Here is a 27,829-nt window from a genome sequence, read left to right on the forward strand (position 1 = left end):
TTTGATTACTATAGCCTTGTAGTATAGTTTGATATCAGGTAGCATGATATCTCCAGCTTTGTTCTTCTTTCTCATGATTGCTGTGACCATTTGGGGATCTTTATGGCTCCCTATAAATTTTAGGATTATTTGTTCTAAGTCTGTGTAAAATATCATAGGTATTTTGGTAAGGATTGCATTGAATCCATAGATTGCTTTGGGTAGTATGGACATTTTAACTATATTATTTTTTCTATGCACGAGCATATTATATGTTTCCTTTTATTTGTGTCTTCTTTAATTTCTCTCTTCAGTGTCTTATAATTTTCTGAGCATAGGTCTTTATTTCCATAGTTAAAATTTATTCCTAGGTAGTTTAGTTTAGTTTTTGATACAGTTGTAAATAGGGTTGTTTTTTAATTTCTCTTTGTGATAGTTCATTATTTGTGTATAAAAATACAACCATTTTCTGAATATTAGTTTTGTGTCCTGCTACTTTACTAAATTCGTTTATCAGATCTAAATTCGTTTATCAGATTCGTTTATCAGTTTTTTTGGTGGCATTTTGGAGTTGTCTTCTATAGTAACTGCAAATAATGACAGTTTTACTTCTTCTTTTCCAATGTGGATACCTTTTTATGTCTTTTTCTTATCTTATTGCTATGTCTAGGACTTCCAGCACTATGCTGAAGTGGTGAAAGTGGACATTTCTTTCTTGTCTCTGATTTTAAGTAGAATGCTTTCAGCTTTTCCCCAATGAGTATGATGTTAGGTGTGGGTTTTTCGTACATTGCCTTTATTATGTTGAGATATGTTCCCTCTATTCCCACTTTGCTGAGAGTTTTTGTTATAAATGGACGCTGGATTTTGTCCAATGTTTTTCCTGTATCCATCAATATGACCATAATATTTTTATTTTTCATTTTGTCTATGTGGTGTATCACATGAATTGATTTGCAGGTATTGAACAAACATGGCATATCAGGAATAAATCCCACTTGATCATGGTGTATGATCTTTTCAATATGTTGCTGAATTTGATTTGCTAGTATTTTCTTGAGGATTTTGCATCTATGTTTATTTAGGGTATTGGTCTATAGTTTTCTTTTTTTGTGTTGTCGTTGTGTGGTTTTGAAATTAGGGTAATAGTTGCCTTGTAAAATGAGTTTGGGAGCCTTCTCTTGAAATTTTTGGAATAGTTTGAGAGGAATAGGTGTTAATTCTTTTTTGAATGTTTGTTAAAATTCACCTGTGAACTCATCTGATCCAGGACTTTTGTTTGTTGGAAACTGTTGATTATTGATTTCGTTAATAGTAATCAGTCTGTTCATACTTTTTGTGTCTTCTTGATTCAGCCTTGGAAGATTGTATCCATTTCTTTCAGATTGTCCAATTTGTTGGCATATAGTTGGTTGTAGTATTTTCCTAAAATTTTCTGCGTTTCTGTGTTGTCCATGGTCGCTTCTCTTTCATTTCTGATTTTATTCATTTGGGTCCTCTCTCTTTTTGTTTTTTCTTGTTGAATCTGATTAAAGCTTACTCAATTTTGTTTATCTTTTCAGAAAAAAACAGTTCTTGATTTCATTGATCTTTTGAATTTTTTTTTTTTTTTTTTTTTTGTAGCTTCTATTTCTTTTATTTCCACTCAGATCTTCATTATTTCCTTCCTTGTGCTCACTTTGGGCTTTGTTTGCTCTTCTTTTGCTAGTTCCCTTAGGTGTAAAATTAGACTGTTGTTTTTTTTCCAGGTTTTTCTTATTGAGATAGGTTATAGATTTCCCTCTTAGGACTGCTTTCACTGTGTCCTGTATATTTTGGTTCATTGTATTTTCATTTTTATTTGTCTCAAGGTATCTTTTGGTTTCTTCCTTGATCTCATTATTGACCCATTCATTATTTAGCCTCTATGTGTTTGTGTTATTTTCAGGGTTTTTTTCTTGGAATTGATTTGTTTTTTCACACCATTGTAGTCAGAGAAGATGCTTGATATGGTTTCTATTTTCTTAAATTTATTGAGACTTATTCTGTGGCTTAACATTTTATCTATTTTGGAAAATGTTTCATGTGCACTTGAAAAGAAGAAAAAGTAGAGAACCATATGATTTCACTGATATGTGGTATATAAACCAAAAACAACAAAAGAACAAGACAAGCTAATGAAAAACAAAAATTCACAGACACAGACAATAGTTTAGTAGTTACCAGAGGGTAAGTGAGGTAGAGGGTGGTAGATGAGGGTAAAGGAGATCAAATATATGGTGATGAAAGGAGAACTGACTCTGGGTGGAGAACACGCAATGTGATTTATAGAGGATGTAACACAGAATTGTATACCTGAAATTTATGTAACTTTACTAAAAATTGCTACCCCCAATAAAGTTTAATTTTTAAAAAAAGAATATATATTCTGCTGCTTTGGGGTGCAATGCTCTAAAAATATCAATGAAATCCATCTCTGGTCTAGTGTGTCATTTAAGGCCTCTGTTTCCTTGGTGATTCTGTCTGGAAAATCTGTCTATTGGTGTCACTCAGGTGTTAAAGTCTGGTACTATGAATGTGTTACTGCTGAGTTTTATCTTATGTCAGTCAATATTTGTTTACTAGGATTATATACTTTTCTTGGATTTATCCCTTTATTGTTATATAATGTCCTTCTTTGTCTCTTATCATAGTCTATTTTGTCTGATATAACAGCTTTTATACTGTTTCCATTTTTATGATATATCTTTTTCCATCCCTTTACTTTCATTCTATGTATGTCTTTAAATCTGACAATATAGAATGGGTCTTGTTTTCTTATTTATTCAGCTACCTTATATTGTTTGATTGGAACATCTAATCCATTTACATTTAAAGTGATTAATGATAGGTACATAGTTATTGCCATTTTTATTTCATAATTTTAATCTTCTTTTATTTGTTTGTTTGTCTTTCCCCTTCTTCATAAAGAAGGGTTTTTAAAAACATTTTTGTAATACTGCCTTGGTGGTAATAAATTCTATTAGCTCTTTCTCATCTGGGAAACTCTTTATCTCTTTCAATTTGAAAGGATAGCCTTGCTGGGTAGAGTAATCTTGTAGGCCCTTGCTCTTCATCACTTTGAATATTTCCTGTCACTCCCTTCTGTCTTGCAAAGTTTCTGTTGAGAAATCAGCTGATTGTACTATAGGAGGTTCTTTACAAGTAACTAGTTTTTTTTTCCTCTTGCTGCTTTTAGGATTTTCTCTTTGTCTTCAACCTTTGCCATTTTAATTATAATGTGTCTTGGTATGGGGCTGGTTGGGTTAATCTTGTTTGGGCCTCTGTACTTCTTGTGCTTTATGTTTATTTCCTTTGACAGGTTAGGGAACTTTTCAGTCATTATTTCTTTAATAGGTTCTCAATCTATTGCTTCCTATATTCTTCTCATACTATTATGAGGTGGATGTCGTTATGCTTGATGTTTTCCCAAAGGTTCCTTAAACTATCTTTATTTTTTTATTCATTTTTCTTTTTGTTATTCCAATTAAGTGTTTTCTGCTACCTTGTCTTCTAAATCACTGATTCAATCCTCTGCTTCATCTAATCTGCTGTTGATTCCTTCTAGTGTATTCTTCAATTCAGTTATTGTATTCTTTATTTTTAACTGGTTCTTTTTTATGGTTTCTATTTCCTTCTTTATGCTTACTATATATTTGTTGAAGTTCTCACTAAGTTCTTTAAGCATTTTTACAACTAGTGTTTTAAACTCTGTCTCTGGTAGATTGGTTGCCTTCATTTCATTTAGTTCTTTTTTCTGGAGTTTTCTCCTATTTTTTTATGTGGGTCATGTTCCTTTGTTTTCTCATTCTGGCTGCTTCCCTGTCTTTGCTTCTATGCATTAGGTAGATCTCCTATGTCTCTCAGTTTTTGCCAGGTGGCCTTATGTAATATATGTCCTGTTTGGTCCAGTGGCACAGTATTCCTGATCACCTGTACCTGTGTTCCAGGAGGGTCCCTTGTGTGTGTTGTGTGTATTCTCCTGTTTCGTGTGAGCCTTGATTGCTTTTGTTGTGTCAATGGATGGGATTGACTTTTAGGCTGACTGGCTATCCCTATCGTGTATGAGCTCTTGTGTGGTAGCTTACCTCTTAGAGGGGTATTCACTTCAGCAGGCTCTTGTGCCTGTTGAGACCACCCTTTGGGTGTTCTGCTTGTGGAACTAATTGGGCAGTGCTCTGTTGTGGTCTGAAGCCAGCCTCTGTGTATGTTGTTTCTAGTGTCTCTTTGGAGGGGTTCCTATTCAGGTAATTTCAGCCTTGCCTGTGACAGGCCTGTGGCTATTTGGTAGTAACTACAAAGATATTTGTGGTTGGTTTCTGCTTTTGGTGAATGTGGAGGCATGTGGAAGTGGCCTTGCTATGAATCAAGGCTGGCTGCTTAGCAAAAATCCTATCCCCTCCCCCACCCCAAGGCTGGTTGACCCCTCCAGCTACCCATAAGGGTTAGCCGCTGAAAGGGCCTCGTTAGGTGCGTGGTTTGGGCTGGTTGACCAGGTGTGGAGAGTGACCCAGGAAATACAGCGCTAGCTAGGAGGGTCCCAGAGAATCACATGGTGTGGGTGGTGGTTTTTACAAAGTTAATGTAGATTCAGGTTTTGCACCAGTGATGAACCTGTGATGGTTCCTCAAAATGCTCTGAAAACACTGCAGCCAGCCATTGCAGTCACCTCAGGGCAGTGCCTGGCCTGTGACCACTTTGCAAAAATTCACTGAGAACACTAAAGCCAAACACTGCTCACCTCAGGCCTACAGATTCCCAAGGGCCATCCAAGAGAGACTACAGCATCACCTGTGGCTGACTGCCCATCTCCAGACTGCCATGGGCCATCTGCTACTGTGAAAGTCTTCCAGAGCTTATGGGGCAGGGCTGGCCACCCACGAGCCGAGAGTGCCTCTGGTGATACAGCACCAGACTTCCTCTGGTGATAGGGCAGGACCCAAGGAGTCACCAGGGTGGTGCTCATGCATAGTTTTTATCACACCAATGCAGTCTCAGATTTGGCCCTTTGGGGAAGGGTTCAACAGAGAAAAGATGGAGCCCTCCTATAGGCTACACATGAGGTAGGCTCCACATAGGGCCAATGGCGGATGTTCCTCCTGAAGCCTCACAACTAATTATTTCCCTGTATTTCTCTGACACCTCTCGAATGGCCCCTCCTCTGGACCCTTCTCTGGACCCTCCATTGGAGCCCACATGAGTGTTTGCAAATGAGTCTGTATGTGGGCTCTTTAAGAGGATGTTTGGGTTTCCAGCTGCCTTCCGTCTCACTGGGAAAGGTGGACAGAGTTCTCATTGATTTTTCCTGCCTGACATGGGGACTCCTCTTTCCAGCACAGGACCCCTGGGCTGGGGAGACTGGTGTGGGGCTGGGACCCATCCAACTTCAGGGGGGGAACCTCCACCACTGAGGTGTCTCTCCTGGTGCTCAACCACTACCTGTGGGTTTAGGATAAATGTGTTTGACGTCTCTGCCTCTTTGATTAGTCTCTATGTGGCCTCTTCTTTTTATCCTTATTTATAGGGTTTCCATTCAGCTAATGTTCAGATGATTCTTGAGGTTGATTGTTCTATAATTTAGTTGTAATTTTAATGTGATCCTTGGAAGCAGGAGGCATAGCATTTAACTATTCCATTATCTTGGACCTTAAATCCATATATATTCATTTAAAAAAATCACTTTTGGTGGATTTTTTAATAGAGGGGAGTGGAATAAAAATACCTTTAATGTACTATCTAAATGTTATCTTTAAACCTATACCTTAGAAAGGTGATTCTGACAGTAGTATGCAAAATAGTTTACACTGCTGATATCAAAACTGGTAGTGAAGTAGGAAGCTCTCAGAATAATCGAAGGGACTACAGTAAAGTGTGAACTAGAATATTATCAGTGAATTGGAAAAAAGTGTGGTTTGAAAATTTTTTTATTAATAATTGATAAAACTTGGTAAACAATTAGATAGGTAGATGAAAATGAGAAATAGTAACATATGATTTCAAGGTTTCTGATTGTAGTGTCTTGAAGAATATTAGTGTTTTAACTAAAAGAGAACACTGGAGGAAAGACAGATTTTGGGCTGCTGTTAATGAGTTTGCATTTGGACATACTAAGTTTGAAGATGTTTGGTAGACAGTTTGAAAAATGGTTTAATAGTTCAGAATTAATAGCCTCCTATATGAAGGTGGTAGTTGAAAAGTTGGAATAAATAAGTAGTATGATGTGGGCAAAAAGTAAGACTGAGGAAGGTGAATGAATATAGCAGATGCATTAGGATTAAATGTGACATTGGGTTGACAATGGCCTCCTATGGTTGAAGTTGACAGGTATGTCTCTTAGTTGCTAAGGGACTGATTTGAGCATAGCATTTATAGTGAGACTATTGCACAGACTTTTCTGGATATAGGCTATATTACCCAGTAGACAGAATATGTCCAAATTACTCAACAAATAGAATAAACCTAAAATATGTAAATAAAATTACCAAAGGTGTGTGTGTGTGTATCTAAAATTTTGAAAGTTGAAAGTTTAAAAAGTTATGTAAGCAGAAATCACATGAAAAATCAGAAATATATATTTCTTTGAAAATTTTACAGGTTATTCCATTGGTCTATGTGTCTGTTTCTCTGCCAATTTTTGATTGTTTTGATTATTGTTGCCCTGTAGCACAAGCTGAAGTCAGGGTGCGTGATAACTCCAGCATTATTCTTTTTTCTTAGGATTGCTTTGGCTATTTGGGGTCTTCTGTGTTTCTACACAAATGTGATGATTTTTTGTTCTATTTCTTTGAAAAATGCCATTGGGATTTTGACAGGGATTGCATTCAATCTGAATATTGCTTTGAGTAATATGGCCATTTTAACTATGTTGATTCTTCCACTCCACAATCACAGAATGTCTTTCCGTTTCTTTGCATCTTATTCAACTTCTTTTTAAAATGTCTTACATTTTTCAGTATATAAGCTTGTCACATCCTTGGTTAAGTTTATTCCTAGGTACTTTATGTTTTTTTGTTGCAATTATGAAGGAATTGGGTTTTTTTGTTTCTTTTTCTGAGATTTTGTTGCTAGTATATAGGAATGCAATGGACTTTTTTGTACATTGATTTTGTAGCTGGCAACTTTACTGTATTTATTGTTTCCAATAGCTTTTTGGTGGAGTCTTTAGGGTTTTCTATATATAGCATCATGTTATATGCAAAAAGTTCCCAATTTAGATGCCTTTTATTTATTTATTCCCAATTTAGATGCCTTTTATTTCTTTCTCTTGCCTGATTGCTCTGGTTAGCACTTCCAATACTATGTTGGAAAGCAGAGGTGATAGGGGACAGTCCTGTCACTTTCCTGAGTATAGATAGAATTGAGAACTCAGAAAGAAACTCACATAAATATGGACAGATAATTTTCAACATAGAAGCCAAAAACATACCATAGAGAAAAGACAGCCTCTTCAATAAATGGTGCTGGGAGAATTGGAAAGCCATGTGCAAACAAATGAAACTAGACTGCTATCTGTCACCATGTACCAAAATTAAATCAAAATGGATCAAAGACCTAAACATATGACCTGAAACAACAAAATGCATAGAAGAAAACATAACTACCAAAATTATGGACTTTGGATTCAAAAAGCATTTTAAGAAATAGACTCCAAATGCAAATGAAGTTAAAGCTAAAATAAATGAATGGGACTATGTCAAATTGAAAAGCTTCTGCACAGCAAAAGAAACCATCAACAAAATAAAGAGACAACCAACCAAATGGGAGAAGATTTTTGCAAACAACGTCTTTGATAAGGGGCTAATATTCAAAATATATAAGGAACTCATACAACTCAACAACAACAAAAAACCAAACAATCCAGTTAAAAACTGGGCAGAGGACCTGAAGAGACATTTCTCCAAAGAGGACATTCAGATGGCCAATCGACATATGAAAAAATGTTCAACATCACTAATCATCAGAGGAATGCAAATAAAAATCACAATGAGATATTATTTAACACCGGTTAGAGTGGCTATCATCAACAAGACAAATAATAACAAGTGTTGGACAGGCTGTGGAGTAAAAGGAACCCTCATACACTGTTGGTGGGAATACAGATTGATGCAGCCACGATGGCAGTGTGGAGGTTCCCCCTGTAATCTGAAAACATTTATCTGTAAAGACACGTGTGCTCCAATGTTCATTGCAGCTTTATTTACGGTGGCCAAGACATGGAAACAACCACAGTGTCCTTTGATAGATGATTGGATAAAGAAGTTGTGGTATATATGCACAATGGAATACTGTTTTGCCATAAGAAAAGATGAAATGATACCATTTGCGACAACTTGGATGGATCTTGAGATTATTATGCTGAGCGAAATAAGTCAGACAGAAAAACTCGAGAACCATGTGATTTCACTGATATGTGGCATATAAAACTGAAAACAACAAAAGAACAAGACAAACAAATGACGGAACAAAAACACACAGACACAGACAATAGTTTAGTGGTTACCAGAAGGTAAGGGTAGAGGGAAGTGATTGATGAGGATAAAGGGGACCCAATATATGGTAATGGAAAGAGAACTAACTCTGGGTGGTAAACACACAATGTGATATATAGATGATGTATTACAGAATTGTACACCTGAAATCTATGTAACTTTACTAACAATTGTCACCCCAATAAACTTTAATTACAAAAAAAATTACAATTTACTAATTATTCTACTTTCAGTTGTAGATCAAAACTCTCTTTGAGGTAATGAGGAAATAAAGATTCAAACAGAAGCCTGACTCACAGTCTCTAACTGAACAGTGGGTATAAAAGTCAGATCTACAGAAATTTAATAATATGGATCAACACCAAAATGGATAGGCTAACAGATGGATCAGGGAGAAGGGAAGTGATTGAGTACCTGCTAAATTATGTTTTACACTGACGCGTTTAATGTAAGGAGCAAGGGTTTATATGTTCCCTACTTGATGTCAACTTTGGGCTTCGCTTATGTTTAGGAACTGTGAGTACAAATAGGGAAGGGATCAAGTAGAAACACATAACGAAAAAAAATAGGAGACAAAAAAAACAAACAACCCAATTGAAAAATGGGCAGAGGACTTGAAGAGACATTTCTCCAAAGAGGACATACAAATGGCAAATAGACATATGAAAAAATGCTCAACATCACTAATCATCAGAGAAATGCAAATCAAAACCACAATGAGATATCACCTCACCCCAGTCAGAATGGCTATCATCAACAAGACAAATAGCAACAAATGTTGGAGAGGCTGTGGAGAAAAAGGAACCCTCATACACTGTTGGTGGGAATGCAGACTGGTACAGCCGTTATGGAAGGCAGTGTGGAGGTTTCTCAAAGAATTACGAATAGAATTGCCATATGACCCAGCAATCCCTCTTCTGGGTATCTACCCAAAAAATCTGAAAACATTTAGAGATAAAGACACATGTGCTCCAATGTTCATTGCAGCTTTGTTTACGGTGGCCAAGACATGGAAACAACCAAAATGTCCTTCGATAGCTGAATGGATAAAGAAGTTGTGGTATAGACTTCCGGAAAAATGGCGGAGTGAGGTGAGCCTCTGTAAAGCTCCCCTGGAATCTACAAAGAATCGAACAACAAAAACTCCACAAAGGACTCCCTGCACAGCAGACAGGCAAGACGAAGAGGCCCACTACCGACTGAAATCACCTACAGGTGGGAGATTCGCGCGAGTGGAGGGAGGAGGAAAGGGAGAAGTGCGCGGAGACGGAGCCGCGCGGGCGCAGGACGCAGACCTCGCTCAGTGCACCGAGCTCGCTGCTTCCCGGAACTACCGCAGCTGCGGGAGAGGGAAGAACTCGGACTGCTAGGGCTCCGCTTGTGGCCCACGGGGCTGAGGGGACAGCATATAACACGGCTGAACCCAACGCTCACGGCAGAGACCTCGGAGAAAAGACTGAGGGAAAAAGGCTGAAAACGGTAGTTTAAGCCGCACTGCCGAGCAGAGAACGGAGCCTTAGGCACTGAGACTAGCCGCCCCCTCCCTCCCCTCCCAGAGCTCGCCCCGCCCCCACCTGCCCGGTGCTAGAAGCGAAACAGTAGTAGTGTCAGATCGAAACAACAGAAAATTTGCTATTTTGAGAACTGTGTACCGCAGACACAAATTCACAGCCCAACTAGTTCGGGCAAAGGGGAGGGAGCTGTGGAAGCAGGACCGGCTGTGGTGGTGGTCGCCGCCATTGCTCTGGGCCAACTCTCACAACTCACCCCGCCCCTGACCCCACCTAGCTGGGCGGATCCCTGCAGGAGTAAACAGAACTGCTGAAACATACGGGCTCTGAATCAGGAGCTGGAAGAGCTTTGGAACATCAAAAGCTCTCCGCATACCCCCCGGGACACTGCGCCCTGTGACCTAGACGAACTATAAATAGAGGAGAAGCCCGTCTCCCAGGGAATCCCCACATTGTGTGAGAAGTTGGAATAGTGCAGAGAAAATAGCACTACCGTGTGGGAGAAGAAAAATAAGTTGCAGTTGGAGAAATAATAAAACATTCTACCAACAAGTACTGGCAAACAAAAGAAAGACCGCTTCCTATCAACCTGTTGCAGAAGTCACTCCTGTAGATGTCTAGGAAGAGAAATAGTAAACCAGTAATCGCCATGAATAACCAAGGCAACAAGATAGCTCAGAAAGAAAGTGAAAAATCTCCAGAGAAGGGACTTAAAGATACAGAAATATGTGACTTAAATGACAGAGAATTCAAGATTGCAGTTCTGAAAAAACTCAACGAGATACAAGAAACACAGATAGGCAGTTAAATGAACTCAGAAACTCAATCAAAGAACAGTATGAGCATTTTACGAAAGAGATTGAAATCTTAAAAAAGAACCAAATAGAATTTCTGGAGATTAAGAACTCAATAGAAGAAATTAAGAATGAAATAACCAGCTTAGGTAGTAGAGTTGACCAGATGGAGGAAAGAATCAGTGACATCGAAGATAGAAACCTGGAAATGACACAGATAGAAGAAGAAAGAGACTTGAGACTTAAAAGAAATGAAAGAACTCTACAAGAACTTTCTGACTCCATCAGAAAGAGCAATATAAGAATAATGGGCATACCAGAAGGAGAAGAAAGAGAGAAGGGAACAGAGAATATATTCAAACAAATTGTCGATGAGAACTTCCCAAATTTGTGGACAGAACTGGACCTCGAATCCAAGAAGCAAATAGAACACCTAGTTACCTCAATCCAAACAGGCCTTCTCCAAGGCACATTGTATTGAAGCTGTCTAAAATCAACGACAAAGAAAGAATCCTCAAGGCAGCCATGGAAAAGAAGACGGTAACATACAAAGGAAAGCCCATTAGATTATCATCAGATTTTTCAGCAGAAACTCTACAAGCCAGGAGGGAGTGGAACCAAATATTCAAACTATTGAAAGAGAGAAATCATGAGCCAAGAATAATATATCCAGCAAAGATATCCTTTAGATATGAAGGAGGAATAAAGACCTTTCCAGACATACAGAAGCTGAGGGAATTCTCTAATACACGACCTGCACTACAAGAAATACTAAAGGAGGCTATTCGACCACCATCAACAGGGACAATTTGTGGCAAACAAAACTCAAAAAGGGGGAGAGTAAAGGCCTGAACCGGAATATGGGAATGGAGAAAGTAAGCGTGCTGAAGAAAATGGAATACTCTAAATATCAAACTTTCTTTTACATAAACTTAAGGGTAACCACTCAAAAAAAATCCAGAATTGAAATATATACTGAAATAAAAGAAGAAACAGAGGGAAACATCATAGAATACCACCACACAGAAATAATAGACAACAACAAAAAGGCAAAGAAACAATGGAGACACAGCCTTACCAGAAAACTAAAGATAGAATGACAGGAAATCCTCACATATCAATAATCACCCTAAATGTAAATGGACTGAACTCACCAATAAAAAGGCACAGAGTAGCAGATTGTATCAAAAAACCTAAACCCAACCATATGCTGTCTCCAAGAGACACATCTCAGCTACAAGGACAAGCATAGACTCAAAGTGAAAGGGTGGAAATTGACACTCCAAGCAAATGGTACCCAGAGAAAATCAGGTGTAGCCATAATGATATCAGATGAAACAGACTTCAAGGTGAAAAAGATAACAAGAGATAAAGATGGACATTTCATAATGGTGAAGGGGACTGTACAACAAGAAGACATAACAGTCATCAATATTTATGCCCCCAATCAGGGAGCACCGAAATACACCAAGCAACTACTAACAGAACTAAAGGGAGAAATTGACCAAAACACAATTATACTAGGGGACTTAAATACATCATTGACAGCTATGGATAGATCATCCAAACAGAAAATAAATAACGAAATAGTAGCCCTAAATGACACATTAGATGAAATGGACATAATTGACATTTATAGAGCACTTCATCCTAAAACATCAGACTATACATTCTTTTCTAGTGTACACGGAACATTCTCAAGGATAGACCATATATTGGGACATAAAATCAGTCTCAACAAATTTAAGAAGATTGAAATCATACCATGCATATTCTCTGATCACAAGGCTTTGAAATTGGATATCAACTGTAAAAAGAAAGCGGGAAAAAACACAAATACATGGAGATTAAACAACATACTTTTAAAGAAGGACTGGGTCAAAGAAGAAATTAGAGAAGAGATCAAAAGATACATAGAAACAAATGACAATGAAAATACATCCTACCAAAATTTTTGGGATGCAGCGAAAGCAGTTTTAAGAGGGAAATTTATCTCATTACAGGCCTATCTCAAGAGACAAGAAAACTCTCAAATAAATAACCTCATGTTACACCTTAAAGAACTAGAAAAAGAAGAACAAGTAAGAACAAGGTCAGCAGAAGAAAGGAAATAATAAAAATTAGAGCAGAACTAAATGAAATAGAGAACAAAAAGACAATAGAAAAAATTAATGTGACAAAGAGCTGGTTCTTTGAAAAGATTAACAAAATTGACAAACCCTTGGTTAGACTTACTAAGATAAAAAGAGAGAAGACACTGATTAACAAAATCAGAAACGTAAAAGGGGAAGTTATCACGGACACCACAGAAATACAAAGGATCATCCAAGAATACTATGAAGGACTATATGCCACCAAATTGAACAACCTAGAAGAAATGGACAAGTTCTTAGAAACATATAGCCTTCCAAGGCTGAACCATGAAGAACTGGAAAATCTAAACAGACCGATCACCAGTAACGAAATTGAATCAGTCATCCAAAACCTTCCCAAAAGCAAAAGTCCGGGACCAGATGGCTTCACTAGTGAATTCTACCAAACCTTCAAAGAGGATCTAATACCAATTCTGCACAAACTCTTCCAAAAAATTGAAGAAGAGACAGTACTCCCTAACTCATTTTATGAGGCCAACATTACCCTGATACCAAAACCTGGTAAGGACAGCACAAAGAAAGAAAACTACAGACCAATATCTCTAATGAATACCGATGCAAAAATCCTAAATAAAATTCTAGCAAATCGAATACAACAATGCATTAAAAAGATTATTCATCACGACCAAGTGGGGTTCATCCCCGGGGCACAAGGATGGTTCAACATACGCAAATCCATCAATGTGATACATCACATAAACAAAATAAAGGACAAAAATCATATGATTATATCAATTGATGCAGAAAAAGCATTTGACAAGATACAACATCCATTTAGGATTAAAACACTTAATAAAATGGGTATAGAAGGAAAATACCTTAACATAATAAAGGCCATATATGACAAGCCCTCTGCTAATCTCATAATTAATGGAGAAAAACTGAAGCCCTTTGCTCTACGTTCAGGAACACGACAGGGCTGTCCCCTATCACCTCTGCTTTTCAACATAGTGTTGGAAGTCCTTGCCAGAGCAATCAGGCAAGAGAAAGAAATAAAAGGCATCCAAATTGGGAATGAAGAAGTTAAATTATCACTCTTTGCAGATGACATGATGCTATATATAGAAAACCCTAAAGACTCCATCAAAAAGCTATTAGAAACAATCAACGAATACAGTAAAGTTGCTGGCTACAAAATCAACGCACAAAAGTCCATTGCCTTCCTATATACTAACAATGAAATCTCAGAAAAAGAAATACAAAAAACAATTCCTTTTGCAATTGCAGCAAAAAGAATAAAATACCTAGGAATAAACTTAACCAAGGATGTGAAAGACCTATATGCTGAAAACTATAAGACATTTTTGAAAGAAATTGAAGAAGACACAAAGAAATGGAAAGACATTCCGTGCTCATGGATTGGAAGAATCAACATAGTTAAAATGGCCATATTACCCAAAGCAATATACAGATTCAATGCAATCCCCATCAAAATCCCAATGGTATATTTTAAAGAAATAGAACAAAAAATCATCAGATTTGTTTGGAACCACAAAAGACCCCGAATAGCCAAAGCAATCTTAAGAAAAAAGAACTATAATGGAGGTATCACACTTCCTGACTTTGGCCTGTACTACAGGGCCACAATAATCAAAACAGCATGGTATTGGCAGAAAAACAGACACATAGACCAATGGAATAGAATTGAGAACCCAGAAATAAAACCACATAAATATGGACAGATAATTTTTTACAAAGAATCTAAAAACATACAATGGAGCAAAGACAGCCTCTTCATTAAATGGTGCTGGGAGAATTGGATAGCCACGTGCAAAAGAATGAAACTGGACTGCTATTTGTCACCATGTACCAAAGTTAATTCAAAATGGATCAAAGACTTAAGCATAAGACCTGACACAATAAACTGCATAGAAGAAAACATAGGTACTAAACTTATGGACCTTGGGTTCAAAGAGCATTTTATGAACTTGACTCCAAAGGCAATGGAAGTAAAAGCTAAAATAAACGAATGGGACTATATGAAACTTAAAAGCTTCTGCACAGCGAAAGAAACCATTGACAAAATAAAGAGGCCACCAACTGAATGGGAGAAGATTTTTGCAAACAGTGCCTCCGATAAGGGGCTAGTATCCAGAATATACAAGGAACTCATGCAACTCAACAACAAAAAAAACAAACAACCCAATTGAAAAATGGGCAGAGGACTTGAAGAGACATTTCTCCAAAGAGGACATACAAATGGCAAATAAACATATGAAAAAATGCTCAACATCACTAATCATCAGAGAAATGCAAATCAAAACCACAATGAGATATCACCTCACCCCAGTCAGAATGGCTATCATCAACAAGACAAATAGAAACAAATGTTGGAGAGGCTGTGGAGAAAAAGGAACCCTCATACACTGTTGGTGGGAATGCAGACTGGTGCAGCCGTTATGGAAGGCAGTGTGGAGGTTCCTCAAAGAATTACGAATAGAATTGCCGTATGACCCAGCAATCCCTCTCCTGGGTATCTACCCAAAAAATCTGAAAACATTTAGAGATAAAGACACGTGTGCGCCAATGTTCATTGCAGCTTTGTTTACGGTGGCCAAGACATGGAAACAACCAAAATGTCCTTCGATAGATGAATGGATAAAGAAGTTGTGGTACATATACACAATGGAATACTATTTGGCAGTGAGAAAAGATGATATAGGAACATTTGTGACAACATGGATGGATCTTGAGAGAGTAATGCTGAGCGAAACAAGTCAGACAGAAAAAGCAGAGAACCATGTGATTTCACTGATATGTGGTATATAAACCAAAAACAACAAAAGAACAAGACAAACAAATGAGAAACAGAAACTCATAGACACGGACAATAGTTTAGTGGTTGCCAGAGGGTAAGGGGGGTGGGGGGGGAGGTGAGGGTAAGGGGGATCGAATATATGGTGATGGAAGAAGTGACTCTGGGTGATGAACACACAATGGGATTTATAGATGATGTAATACAGAATTGTACACCTGAAATCTATGTAATTTTACTAACAATTGTCACCCCAATAAATTTAATTAAAAAAAAAAAAAAGAAGTTGTGGTATATATACACAATGGAATACTATTCGGCTGTAAGAAAAGATGATATAGGAACATTTGTGACAACATGGATGGATCTTGAGAGAGTAATGCTGAGCAAAACCAGTCAGACAGAAAAAGCAGAGAACCATGCGATTTCACTGATATGTGGTATATAAACCAAAAACAACAAAAGAACAAGACAAACAAATGAGAAACAGAAACTCATAGACACAGACAATAGTTTAGTGGTTGCCAGAGGGTAAGGGGGGCGGGGGATGGGGGGTGGGAGATGACGGTAAGGGGGATCGAATATATGGTGATGGAAGGAGAACTGACTCTGGGTGATGAACACACAATGGGATTTATAGATGATGTAATACAGAATTGTACACCTGAAATCTATGTAATTTTACTAACAATTGTCACCCCAATAAATTTAATTAAAAAAAAAAAAAGGAGACAAGGAGCTAACTAATTCCTTATAACTGTGACAACCAGCATTTGGATCTCTAATAGGAATTGTTACAAAATAGTGTTGGGACATATTCTAATGAAATTACTGGTCTGCGTTATTAATTTCCATTTGATATTCTTTTTTCAATGCTGTAAACGTAGCCCTGGGAAATAAGTCTGGCTTACAATAAATGATGTTGTGGGAGAGTAAATATGCTTTAAAAATAAAACCAGGTGGTATCAAAATTTTTGCTCTGAAGAATCATGGCCTCCAGACTCTCTGGTTTTTAGAATGGCAGGGACCAGAATCTTCCATTTTCTATACAATATCAAATTATGCAGGTTGGCCAGGTGAAATTGGACTTAGAAAGTTTTTGCAGAGGTCTTATTCTGCCACCCCCATGCAGGTTAAGTCAGCATTAGGGAATGAGTGAGAACAGAGCAATTATGGCAAGTTGAAGTAGTGATCAAACACTTGCAAACTTATTTTGTATATGATGAAGTATATTGTAATACATTAGGGGAAAAAAACGTACTGTGTACAAATAGAAGATTCAAATAACTTTCTGTCACTTGAATAGAGAAAAAATATGACAAGCTAAGGATGATGTAATAATTAGTAGTAACTTAGCATTATATTTGTAGTTGATGGATCTTAACATGAGAACACTTAAACTACATTTTCTCTTTTACTCTGGTATGTTTGTTTCTTTTATATCAAAAGGAATTTTATGCTAAAAATCTCTCCATTTGCCTCCAAGGGCTTAGCTTTTGAAAATAACCCATCATTAAGAACTACTTAAACTCAGTGTAGATAAATAATACAAAGGAAAAGCATTTCAAGTAAAACAATGCCATTTGAAAACATTTATTTCAAATTTATGTGAAAAACAAAACAAAAAACTATTCTTAAGAGCTATTCCCAATAACTAAGTTGGTCCTAATTTTTTAGCTTTCACAATTTCACAAGAAGTGGCCTCTCATAAAAAAAAAAATACATATATATATATGTCTTCATCATCTTTGTAGTGGTTGATCTAAAAGTAGCTTTGATGATGTTGTTAGTTTCAATCATTTTAACATTAGGCTTTATGTAGTAATAAACTACATTAGTTCTTTTTATAGAAATTCTATTAATAGAAAACATAATTTTGTTGGGAATGACCAAAAATCTGCAAACAGTTGCTTACAATATTATTACATAAAATGACAAAACACTGGAAAATTATGGCATACTTTCAAACCATAAACATCAACCAACTATTTACAGATCTTAAAGTGTTTACTGGGGTTTGAACTAAGGGTTGGTAGTGTCTAGAAATAAAAATATATGTCTTTTTCCACCTCTGCGGCTGAGAGTTTGATTTGTTTCTATGTTCCTGGTCTTCTGTTTATCAGTTCTTAAATAATATATTCTTGCTGCGAGATTTGGTCACAGGAATGTTGTAGAATAAAATTTTGAGTAATTTAGCAATCATGTGAAAGAAGAGAATACCAAAGGACCCACCCTTTCTGTGGGTTTTTTGTTTGTTTCTCTTCCAGGGCATATGGGTCAGTACATATGTATTTACAATATGTTTTGCTGCCAATGTGGGATTGCTGTATGGTGTTCTCTGTACCATAGCTATTGTGATTGGTCGCTTCCCAAGGTAAGATCTTATTTAAATGCTCTGTTTATACTGACATAGCAGCAAAGCATTTGGTATTATTGCAAGTTACTTTTACTTCTGTTGAATATATAGTACTACAATCTTATGTTTTATTAACATTTGGTAGTAGAGAATTGGAGACAAAAAAAGGTTTTATCTACATATGGTATATAATAATGTTGGTCTTAATCAAGAGAAATATTTTGTCAGCACTATAAAATAGAATATATGAAATCTACTAAAGTAAATAAATTAACCCCATTATTATACACTGCATCACAGAGCTATTTTTCATTAAGTGAAAAGATATAGCATCCAATGAAATACAAACCATATTACAATGTAATCATTTGGAAAATTAAATAACTTGAGCAAATTTGATTTTTCAGAAGTCATATTAATCTATCAATGTACTTTTCCTAGATAATTTCTCTCTTTTTTTTGTCTTTTTACTGAACATCTGTGAACCATTCCCCTATTTTGACCAATTCTTTTTCTGTTTTCCCAGTTTTCATCATCCGATAGTGGTTTTACTCACTTCTCATCCTTTCATTGAAATTCTTTGTTAAATAATATATTCTTTTAAAAAATTAAGTTTTACCTCTATAGATTCTACCTTTATAGAATCTAACTATGTAGATTCATCATTATCTGGTCCTATCTTGCCACTGATTCCCTCTTTATTTCCTTCCCCCAAAATCAGATTTTCTCAAATACTGTATATTCTGTAACCTTCTCTCCTATAACTTTCTTTGTCAATTCACCTCTTGTAGCTTGGATATATGATAGCTGGGAGCTCAGATGAGGTAAATTATATTTTAAAATCTCTACTTAGATGTCTCTGTTGTTACCTTCTATTCTTGGGGATCCCAGAGAGATCCACATTTACCAATGTTTTATAAACAAATGGGATATAAGATCTAAACTATTTTAAATATGTCCCAATTGACAAGATAAAATGACATCGTCTTTACTTCATGGTTAATGTAGTGATTAGGAAATGACATATCATTTTCCATTTGCCTTTATTCTAGAACAAAGACTCTGAGTATGAAAAACATGAAAGAAATGGAATTTAAAGTGAAGACAGAAGTGGATGTTGTAAGTTTAGCTTCCTTTTTCTTTCTGTAATTAATAATTTTTGTGGATCAGATAGTTCTAAGATATCACTAGAAACAGATAAATTATGATGTTTAAAATCATGATAATTGTATTTTTAAGTAGTATGAACTTTAATTGTATATATGTGACCACCATGCATATGGCAATTGACATGCAACAAACCAATAGACAACAATAAAAATCTTGTATTAGCATTCAATAAGACAATACCATGTATCATAGAACTATAGTCCACAGTAGAATCACGGTTCAGATTGATTCAGGCATTTGGAAACCTCTTCTATTACTAAGTTCCATAAAACAGTTAAACTAAGCAAATAGACTATTCCAAATTAAATGATGGAGAAAATAGGGAATAGGAAAGGGAATAAGGCAAAATTAGATCATGGTATTATTTTTTATAATATTTTTTATTTTTCAATTACAGTTGACATGCAATATTATATTAGTTTCAACTGTACAACATAGTGATTAGACATTTATATAATTTAGGAAGTGGTCACCCCAATATATCTACTACTCACCTGACACCATATATAGTTGTTACAATATTATTGACTATATTTCCTATGTTATAGTTTATATCTCCGTGGCTATTTTATAACTACCAATTTGTACCAATTAAGCCTCTTCCTCCTTCACCCATCCTCCAATGCCTCTCCTATCTGGCAACCATCAAAATGTTCTCTGTGTCTATGAGTTTGATTCTGTTTAGTTTGTTCATTTATTTTGTTCTTTAGATTCCACGGATAAGTTAATGGCTTTTGTCTTTGTCTGACTTACTTCACTTAGCATAATACCTTCTGGATCCACCTATGTTGTTGCAGAAGGAAGATTTCATTGTTTTTTATGGCTGACTAATATTCCATTGTACATATGTGCCATTTCTTTTTATCCATTCATCTGTTGAAAGACACTTAGGTTACTCCCATATCTTGGCTATTGTGAATAATGCTATAATGAACATATGGATGCACATGTCCCTTTGAAGTAGTGTTTTGAGTTTCTTCAGGTAAATACCCAGAAGTGGGATTACTGGGTCTTTCTTTGTCTCTTGTTATAGCCTTTATTTTAAAGTCTATTTTGTCTGGTATAAGTATTACTATCGAAGATTTATTTGGTTTGTTTGTTTTCATTTTCATGAAATAACTTTTTTCATCAATTTATTTCAGTCTGTGTGTGTCTTTGGCTCTGAAGTGAGCCTTTTCTATGCAGCATATGTAAGGGCCTTTTTTTAAAAAAATCTATTCAGCCACCCTATGTCTTTTGATTAGAGCATTTAATCCATTTACATTTGAAGTAATTGTTAATAGAAATGTAGTTATTTCCATTTTATTATTTGTATTTTTTATTTTTTTCTTCTTAAAGAAGACCCTTTAACATTTCTTATAATACTGGTTTTGTGATTTTGAACTCCTTTAGCTTTTTCTTGTCTGGTAAGCTCTCTAGCTATCCTTCGATTCTAATTGATAGCTTTGTTGGGTAGAATAATCTTGGTTATAAGTCCTTGCTTTTCATCCCTTTGATTATTTCCTTCCAATCCCTTCAGGCCTGCAAAATTCCCATTGAGAAATCAGCTGACAGTCTTATGGGAGCTTTCTTGTAGACAACTGTTTCTCTCTTACTGCTTTTAAGATTCTCTCTTTATCTTTAACCATTGACATCTTATTTATGATGTTTCTTGGTGTGGGCCTCATTGGGAACATCTTGTGTGGGACTCTGCTTCCTGGGCTTATATATCTATTTTCTTCACCAGGTTAGGTAAGTTTTCTGTCATTATTTCTTCAAATAGGTTTTCAGTTACTTGCTCTCCCTTTCCTCCTTCTGGTACTTGTATGATGCAAATGTTGGTATGCTTGATGTTGTCCCAGAGGCCACTTAAAACTATCCTCATTTCTTTTGGATTCTTTTTTTGTTTTTCTTGTTCTGATTGGGTGTTTTCTACTACCTTATCTGATCACTTATTCAACCCTAGCTTCATTGAATCTTCTGCTGATTCCCTCTAATGTGTTCTTTATTTCAGTTACTGTGTTCTTCATTTTGACTGGTGTTTTTTTAAACATTTGCTATCTCTTTGTTGAAGTTCTCCCTGATATCATTGAGCATCATGAACTCTGCATCTGGTAGGTTGCTTGTCCATATTTTATTTAGTTCTTTTTCAGGGGATTTGTTCTGTTCTTTCATTTGGGACGTGTTTCTTTGTCTCCTCATTTTGGCTTCATCCATGTGTTTGTTTCTATGTATTAGGTACAGCTATGTATCTTGATTTTGGTAGAGTGACCTTAGGTAGTAGGTGCTCTTTGGGCCCAGTAGCTCATTTATCCTGGTCACTTGACCCAGGTGCTCCAGGTGTGTCTCCTGTGTGGGTTGTGTGTGCCTTCCTGTTGTAGTTAGGCCTTGATTGTTGTTAACACATCAGTGGGAGGGATTGATCCTCAAGCTTATTGGTTGTGAGGACTGGCCATAACTATAGTGGAGGAGCTGTTGTGCAGGGGCTGTCCCAATGGAGCAGGATTCACTCTAGTGGAACTCTGGTGCCTTCTGAGTCTGCTGTTTGTAGAGGTGGTTGATGTGGTCTGAAGCTGGTCACTGTGTGTGTTGGTTCTGGAGTCTCTTGGGCAGGGCTCCGGTGCAGGTCTAGGTTAGCTATTGCCTGTACTCTGCCCAAGACCATCTGGTATGAGCTACAGTGATCTGAGAGATGGTTGCCACTTGTGCTGGTATTAGAGGTGCCTGGGAGTGGATAATCTGTAAACTGAGGCTGGCTGTCACTAGTGCTGGGCTTGGGGCTGCTCAGAACTGGGTATGTGGCACACTGAGGCCAGGCATTGCTTGTTTGGGGTTTGTGAACCTATGAGATATTTTAATAAACTCTACAGCATGAGCCAAGACAGGCCATTTGTATGGAAAAGTCACTGGGAGTGTCTTGGGTGAGTCCACAAGTTGGTGAATCAGCGTCTGAGGTAGTCACCAGGAAGAAATGAATGGTATTAGCCAAGTTGATGGAGATTCAGATATGGAGCCCATCTGCATATGTAGGCTGGGTAGGGGCAGGTCTCAACAAAGGAAAAATGGTGTTTGCCAGAACTTTTGTCTGGGAGAAAAGTTGCCCCTCCAGCCTTCATCCTGAAGCCAGATAATTCAGGTCCTCCCCATATGTTCCTGGTACTTTTTGAGCTGCTGCCATAGTGCTGGAGCTCAGAACGACTGATTCCATCAGTGAGTGAATCTGTGCCTGAACCCATTAAGGGGAATTCCTGGGTCTACAGCAGCCCTCTGTCTCACTGTGCCACAATCCCCTCAAACCACAATCCTTCTGTTTTTCATAGCCAGAGTTATTAGGAATTCACTGGAACCCTGGGCTGAAGAGCCTGGTGTGGAGCTGAGGCCTGTCACTCCTCAGGAGGGACCTCCAAAACCAAAATATCCCTCCTGATTTTTATCTACCACATGTGGGTATAGGACTGTCCTATTCCAAGTCTCCACCCCTCCTACCAGTCTCAACTGGATTCTTCTGTATACCCTTAATATAGGACTCCTGTTCAGCTAGACTTCAGGTGGTTCTCAGTGATGGTTGTTTTGTAATTTAGTTGTAATTATGATATGGTTGTTGGGGGAGGCAATCACAGCATTTATCTACTCCACCATGTTGATCAGCCGTTTGTTTTTTTAAACACAGATAATGAGACTGTATTGTTATTAGTAATTAAGTCCAATGGTTATGGAATGCCAGTAGAATTGGTTTCTTGCACAATGGACACATTTTTAAGGAGACATTCTTAAAATATATATTATCTTAACTTACAATAATATATTGGCACTATCATGTGGTATGACTTGTGGGGTTGATCTAAAATGTGGAGTTTTGTGATAACCAAATGTGACAGGCTAAATAATTGTTTTATTTTTGGTTTGTAAAAGATTTTTTAAAAAGATTTACTCTTGATTAAAAGTTGGTTTGGTAACTTAAAGCTTTTTGTTTTCTTGAATTGTTTGTAGCCAATCTCCTTATTTTCTAGAGTATAATCAGTTATATAACTATAGGAACTTTATGAGATTATCTAGTTTAAATATTTACCTAATTTTAAATATAAGGAAACTGAAAGGAGTTAAATGAATTGCCCAAATTCACATACTTTTTTTATATTTCTTTACTTTTATATTTCTTTACTTTTATATTTCTTTCTCCTCCTATATGCTTCACCATTCTCTGTGTCTTTTATGTCAATACTAAGGCCTGAAGGAGTATTGCTTTATTTCATTGGTAAGGAGTTATTTCATAGAAAATACCATTCTCTCAACTTTCAGATTTGACCCCTGCCCCAAAGGTCATGGAGAAGACAAATTTAGTTGCATTCCACCAGTTGCTGACAGGAAGACTTGGGCAAATAGCCAAAGTAGATACCTTTGTACTGAAACTTTTCCTTCTCTTTTTCTGCATGCCTTGCCTACATACTGGCAATCCAGTGTAACCTAGACCTTTCCAAAGTGAAATTACATTCCTGATACTACCTCTAGGTTTCTTTCTCCCAGTTAGGACTATGAGTCACTTGTAAGGTTATATTCCAGCCAAAGGAAAACTATATCATTATGAGGTAAATGACTCACCGTTTGAACCTTTAGGACATTTTTGGTTTTTACAATACTGATCGTTAAATAAATGAATTTTTAATGTTTAGACTGAGTGGAAAGGATACTTTTGGAAGGATAAACCTTTCTGGTAGTCTTTGGGTATGCTAGGCTGTTATCTCCCCGAAATCCAGTAAGTAGGAATAAGAGCCATTTTCTGAAAAGCTTCAGGCTCATCTCATTGTCGTTAATGTTTCTTAGTAAAGAGGAAGTACATGTTTCCCTAAAATCATGATAGTATATTAAGTTCTCTAAATCAATTTTAATAATTAAAATGTCAGCTAAGAGATTGCTTCCATGACTGAATGACATTTGGGCTTGTAAGATTTAGAGTCATTAGATAAAGTTATCCTTTTTTATTTTATTCAAGACTCTGAGTCTATTTCTTTTCTCCTAAAGGAAAGCCTGCAGCTGGTGAAAATTATCTCAATAAACAACCCACTTGTTTTTCTGAATACAAAGAAGTTTCATACTGATCTAATGAACATAATCCAAAAAGAAAATGCCAGCAACCAACCAACTGATGATATCAGCAAGGTAGGATTAACTTTCATGATTACGTCATGCTATAGGTAATCTTACATCATGGTACTAAAAAGTACATCACGTAAATATAATACATTATAAAAGCATTCCCCTCAGCAAAACCTTATATTGTGTTATGCCTTTTATTTGTTTCTTACAGTTAGCTCTTACTTGTTTATTTGTTTATTCATTTGTTCATTCATTCAACATATACTAATGGACTAGGTGCTATAACCCTGAGAAGAATATATAAGACAAATCACTTAAAGGACCTTTTTACCAAGAGAAAGAATAGTTAGGTCTAATTCTGCAAGGGACAGAATATGATAAATGGCTCAGAGAAGCACAAATTATTTCTATCATTATGATGATTATTATAAAATGCTAGCCAGCATTCTTTATCTCCATAAGCTATCTCAATTAACAGAGATAGTGAATCAAACGTGCATCAGGATGATTTCAAGTAAATGAGCTATCTGTAATCATTTGGATCCATAAGCCCTCTGTGATGTTAAGAGCATAGACTTTGGAGCTAAGCTGCCTGGGTTAGCTGTGGGACCTTAACGAAGTTATTGAATCTTTTGTACTTCAGTTTCCTGATCGATAATCAAGATGAGGTAATAGATTAATATATGCAAAACAATGATAAAAGTGCCTGGCCTATTCAGTACAATAAAATTGAAGCTAGTATTATTAGTTTGACTTAGTGCAAGTAGCATAATCTCCACGAAGCTTTTCTTGACTACTTTAGATCACAAAGTTTTCTTCTTGCTCTTGTATCCTTTAGTATCTCCCTATAACTAAGGTACATAGGGGACCTTCGCCCTCCCATTTCTGGTATGTTGGTAGCTGTCCAGTACCACATTCCTGCTTCTTGCAGCTTCATGTTTCTGCATCTCGGCCTCATACTGATTCATACAAGATCAGATATGAAATTTGCTGGGCAAAGGCAAAATGAATGTGAGATTCCTTGTTCAACAATTACTAAGAATTTCAAGATGGTAACAGCAGAACATTAAATCAAATGGGAGACCCTTCTAAACATGGGATTTTGTGTGACTTCACAGATCATAATCCCCTAAAGATGGTCCTGCCTATATATCTCCAGACTTCTCTTTACCCCTCACTGTGCTCTTTAGGATGTCATTTTTATTAGAATATTAAGAACCACCACCTGTAATTTTGAATTGAGAAGAACTTGCTCTCATGTCAAAGGGGGAGATATATTCCTACTTGTTCAAGTTGGATACTAGGCCTGTTTCTTTCACAAAGCCATGCTATACATCCTAGCAATATTAAATTGTGTTATGAGAGAGGTAAGATTTTGTGGCTGACATTAAACTCACGACCACCATGCATAACAGTATTGTGAGAAAATTTATGTAGAGCTTAAAATAACCTAATTAACCCACAAGAAGTTTGTGTCTTATTTTACCAAAATATAAATTTATACTTTTGAAATGATATACTAATTTGTGGGCTTTATTATATCAAGTAGAATACTTGACATGAAGATTTTTATAATTAATTATTTACTAAAAGTCAATAATGTTTTCTTTATAATGTATTCCTGTAGACTAATGTTGCTCCAAGTTCTTTTCAGAAATTGAAAATTGGCATGTGTTTATCTTTTTTTTTTTTTTTTAGTTTATTTATTTATTTATTTATTTTTTTAATTAGTTTCAGGTGCACAAGACAAAGCAAAACTTAGACGTTTATCATTTATATCCCTCACACTGTGTGAACCTTATAACATGTCAAATCAGAAATAAAATTCATTAACACAGCCTTCTATAAGGAGGTTTTACATGTATGATTTTACCTACTTAGAACTTCAGAAATATGAGTTTAATAATCAAATAGAGTTTATTGAATCTAAGTTATTGATAGGTGATGGGATTCTTTAACTCAATGTTTATGATGGTGAGAAAGAATTTGTTGAAACAGAGTTCCACTATAATAAGAGTAATGGAAATATTGTATGTACCTGCATACTGTGAATTTTAAGGGATACACCAAGGATTTAGATGGCAATCTGGAAGCCCTGCTCTCAGAGGAACCTAGGATAAACCTTTATTCATAATGTTATATGGATAGTCTTGAACAGCATCGATGCTCTTTTGGGCATCTCAGATTATTCTTGTCACATACTGTCTGTCTAAGGTATCTACTTGTTTTAAGGTCTATGCACTTATTCTAAGTTCAGTTTTAGAGTAATGAGTCTGCATTAATTAATCTCTACCACAACATTTCCTCCTTATATTGGGCTGCATACAGTAGTCCACCATTCTGCCTTGAACTGGAATGCTCTGCCAGGACCTCAATTTTCTCTTCTCTGATAGTGGCATTTTCAACAAATGGTGATGATGGAAGGGCATTTAAAACACCCCAGGGCAGGAAGAATCACATCCTACCAAACACAAACTGAAAAATATTCTCCTGTTTTATTATATTGTGTGATACACTTCCTATATATCACCATTAAGTGTCTTGTTGAATACAGATGTTTAGGAGGATCTCAGACTGCTAGTGTTTGATGGATTTGTGCTCATTATTATATAGGCTGAAGATACTCACTAATAATATTAATCATTATTTTGTGGCCTCACATTGCAAGAGAAGTTTCAATCTGCTGTTTATTCAAAATTTTCTTTTGCTCAAAGAAGATTTTTTTAAGTAGACTTTATTTTTTGTAACAGTGTTAGATTTACAGAAAATTTGAGAAATTAGAGGTCCTATAATATATACCCACACCTCCCACAGTGTCCTCTGTTATTAATATCTTGCATTAGTGTGACAAATTCGATACAATCAGACAAATATGGGTACATTATCATTAATTAAAGGCCATGCTTCATTCAGATTTCCTTAGTTTTACCTAATGTCCTCCCCCCCCCCCAAGATTCCATCCAGGATATCACATTATAGTTAGTTGTCCTGTCTTCTTAGGTTCTTCTTGGCTATGATAGTTTCTCACACTTTCCTTTTTTGATCACCTTAACAGTTTTCAGTAGTACTGGTCAGGTATTTTGTGGAGTTCTCCCTTTGTTGGATTAATCTGGTGCTCTTATCACTATAAGACTGGGGATATGTGTTTTGGAAGGTAAACTGTAGAGGTGAAGTGCCATCTTCATCACATTATATCAAAGGTGCACACTGTCAACATGATTGATCACTGTTGATGTTGACCTTGATCACCTGGATGAGGTAGTATTTATCAGGCTTCTCCACTGTAAAGTTATTCTATTTTTCCCTTTTTCATACTGTACTCTTTGGAAGCAAGTCTCCAAGTGCAGCTCATAATTAAGGAGTTGGAGTCATTTTCTACCTCCTTGTGGGTGGAATATCTACATGTATTATTTGAAATTCTTCAGCATGGAAGATTTCAGACAAGGTGCTTTTTTTAAAATTGAAGTTTATTGGGGTGACAATTGTTAGTAAAGTTACATAGATTTCAGGTGTACAATTCGGTATTACATC

At 36.4% G+C, this 27,829-nt stretch overlaps 1 protein-coding gene across 1 annotated transcript in view; it reads left to right on the forward strand.

The window, feature by feature from the left end:
* Positions 1-27,829, forward strand: part of SLC26A7 (solute carrier family 26 member 7) — a 263,341-nt gene that overhangs the window by 184,245 nt on the left and 51,267 nt on the right. Inside the window, exons 11-13 of the mRNA XM_088799743.1 lie at positions 17,967-18,073; positions 19,108-19,174; positions 24,224-24,361. Coding sequence (XP_088655869.1) covers positions 17,967-18,073; positions 19,108-19,174; positions 24,224-24,361 — 312 coding nt within the window. The remainder of the gene's footprint in view (positions 1-17,966; positions 18,074-19,107; positions 19,175-24,223; positions 24,362-27,829) is intronic.

Source organism: Rhinolophus sinicus, chromosome 7 (assembly GCF_057876585.1).
Source record: "Rhinolophus sinicus isolate RSI-liver-muscle chromosome 7, RSI-T2T, whole genome shotgun sequence".
NCBI classification, from domain to species: Eukaryota; Metazoa; Chordata; class Mammalia; order Chiroptera; family Rhinolophidae; genus Rhinolophus; species Rhinolophus sinicus.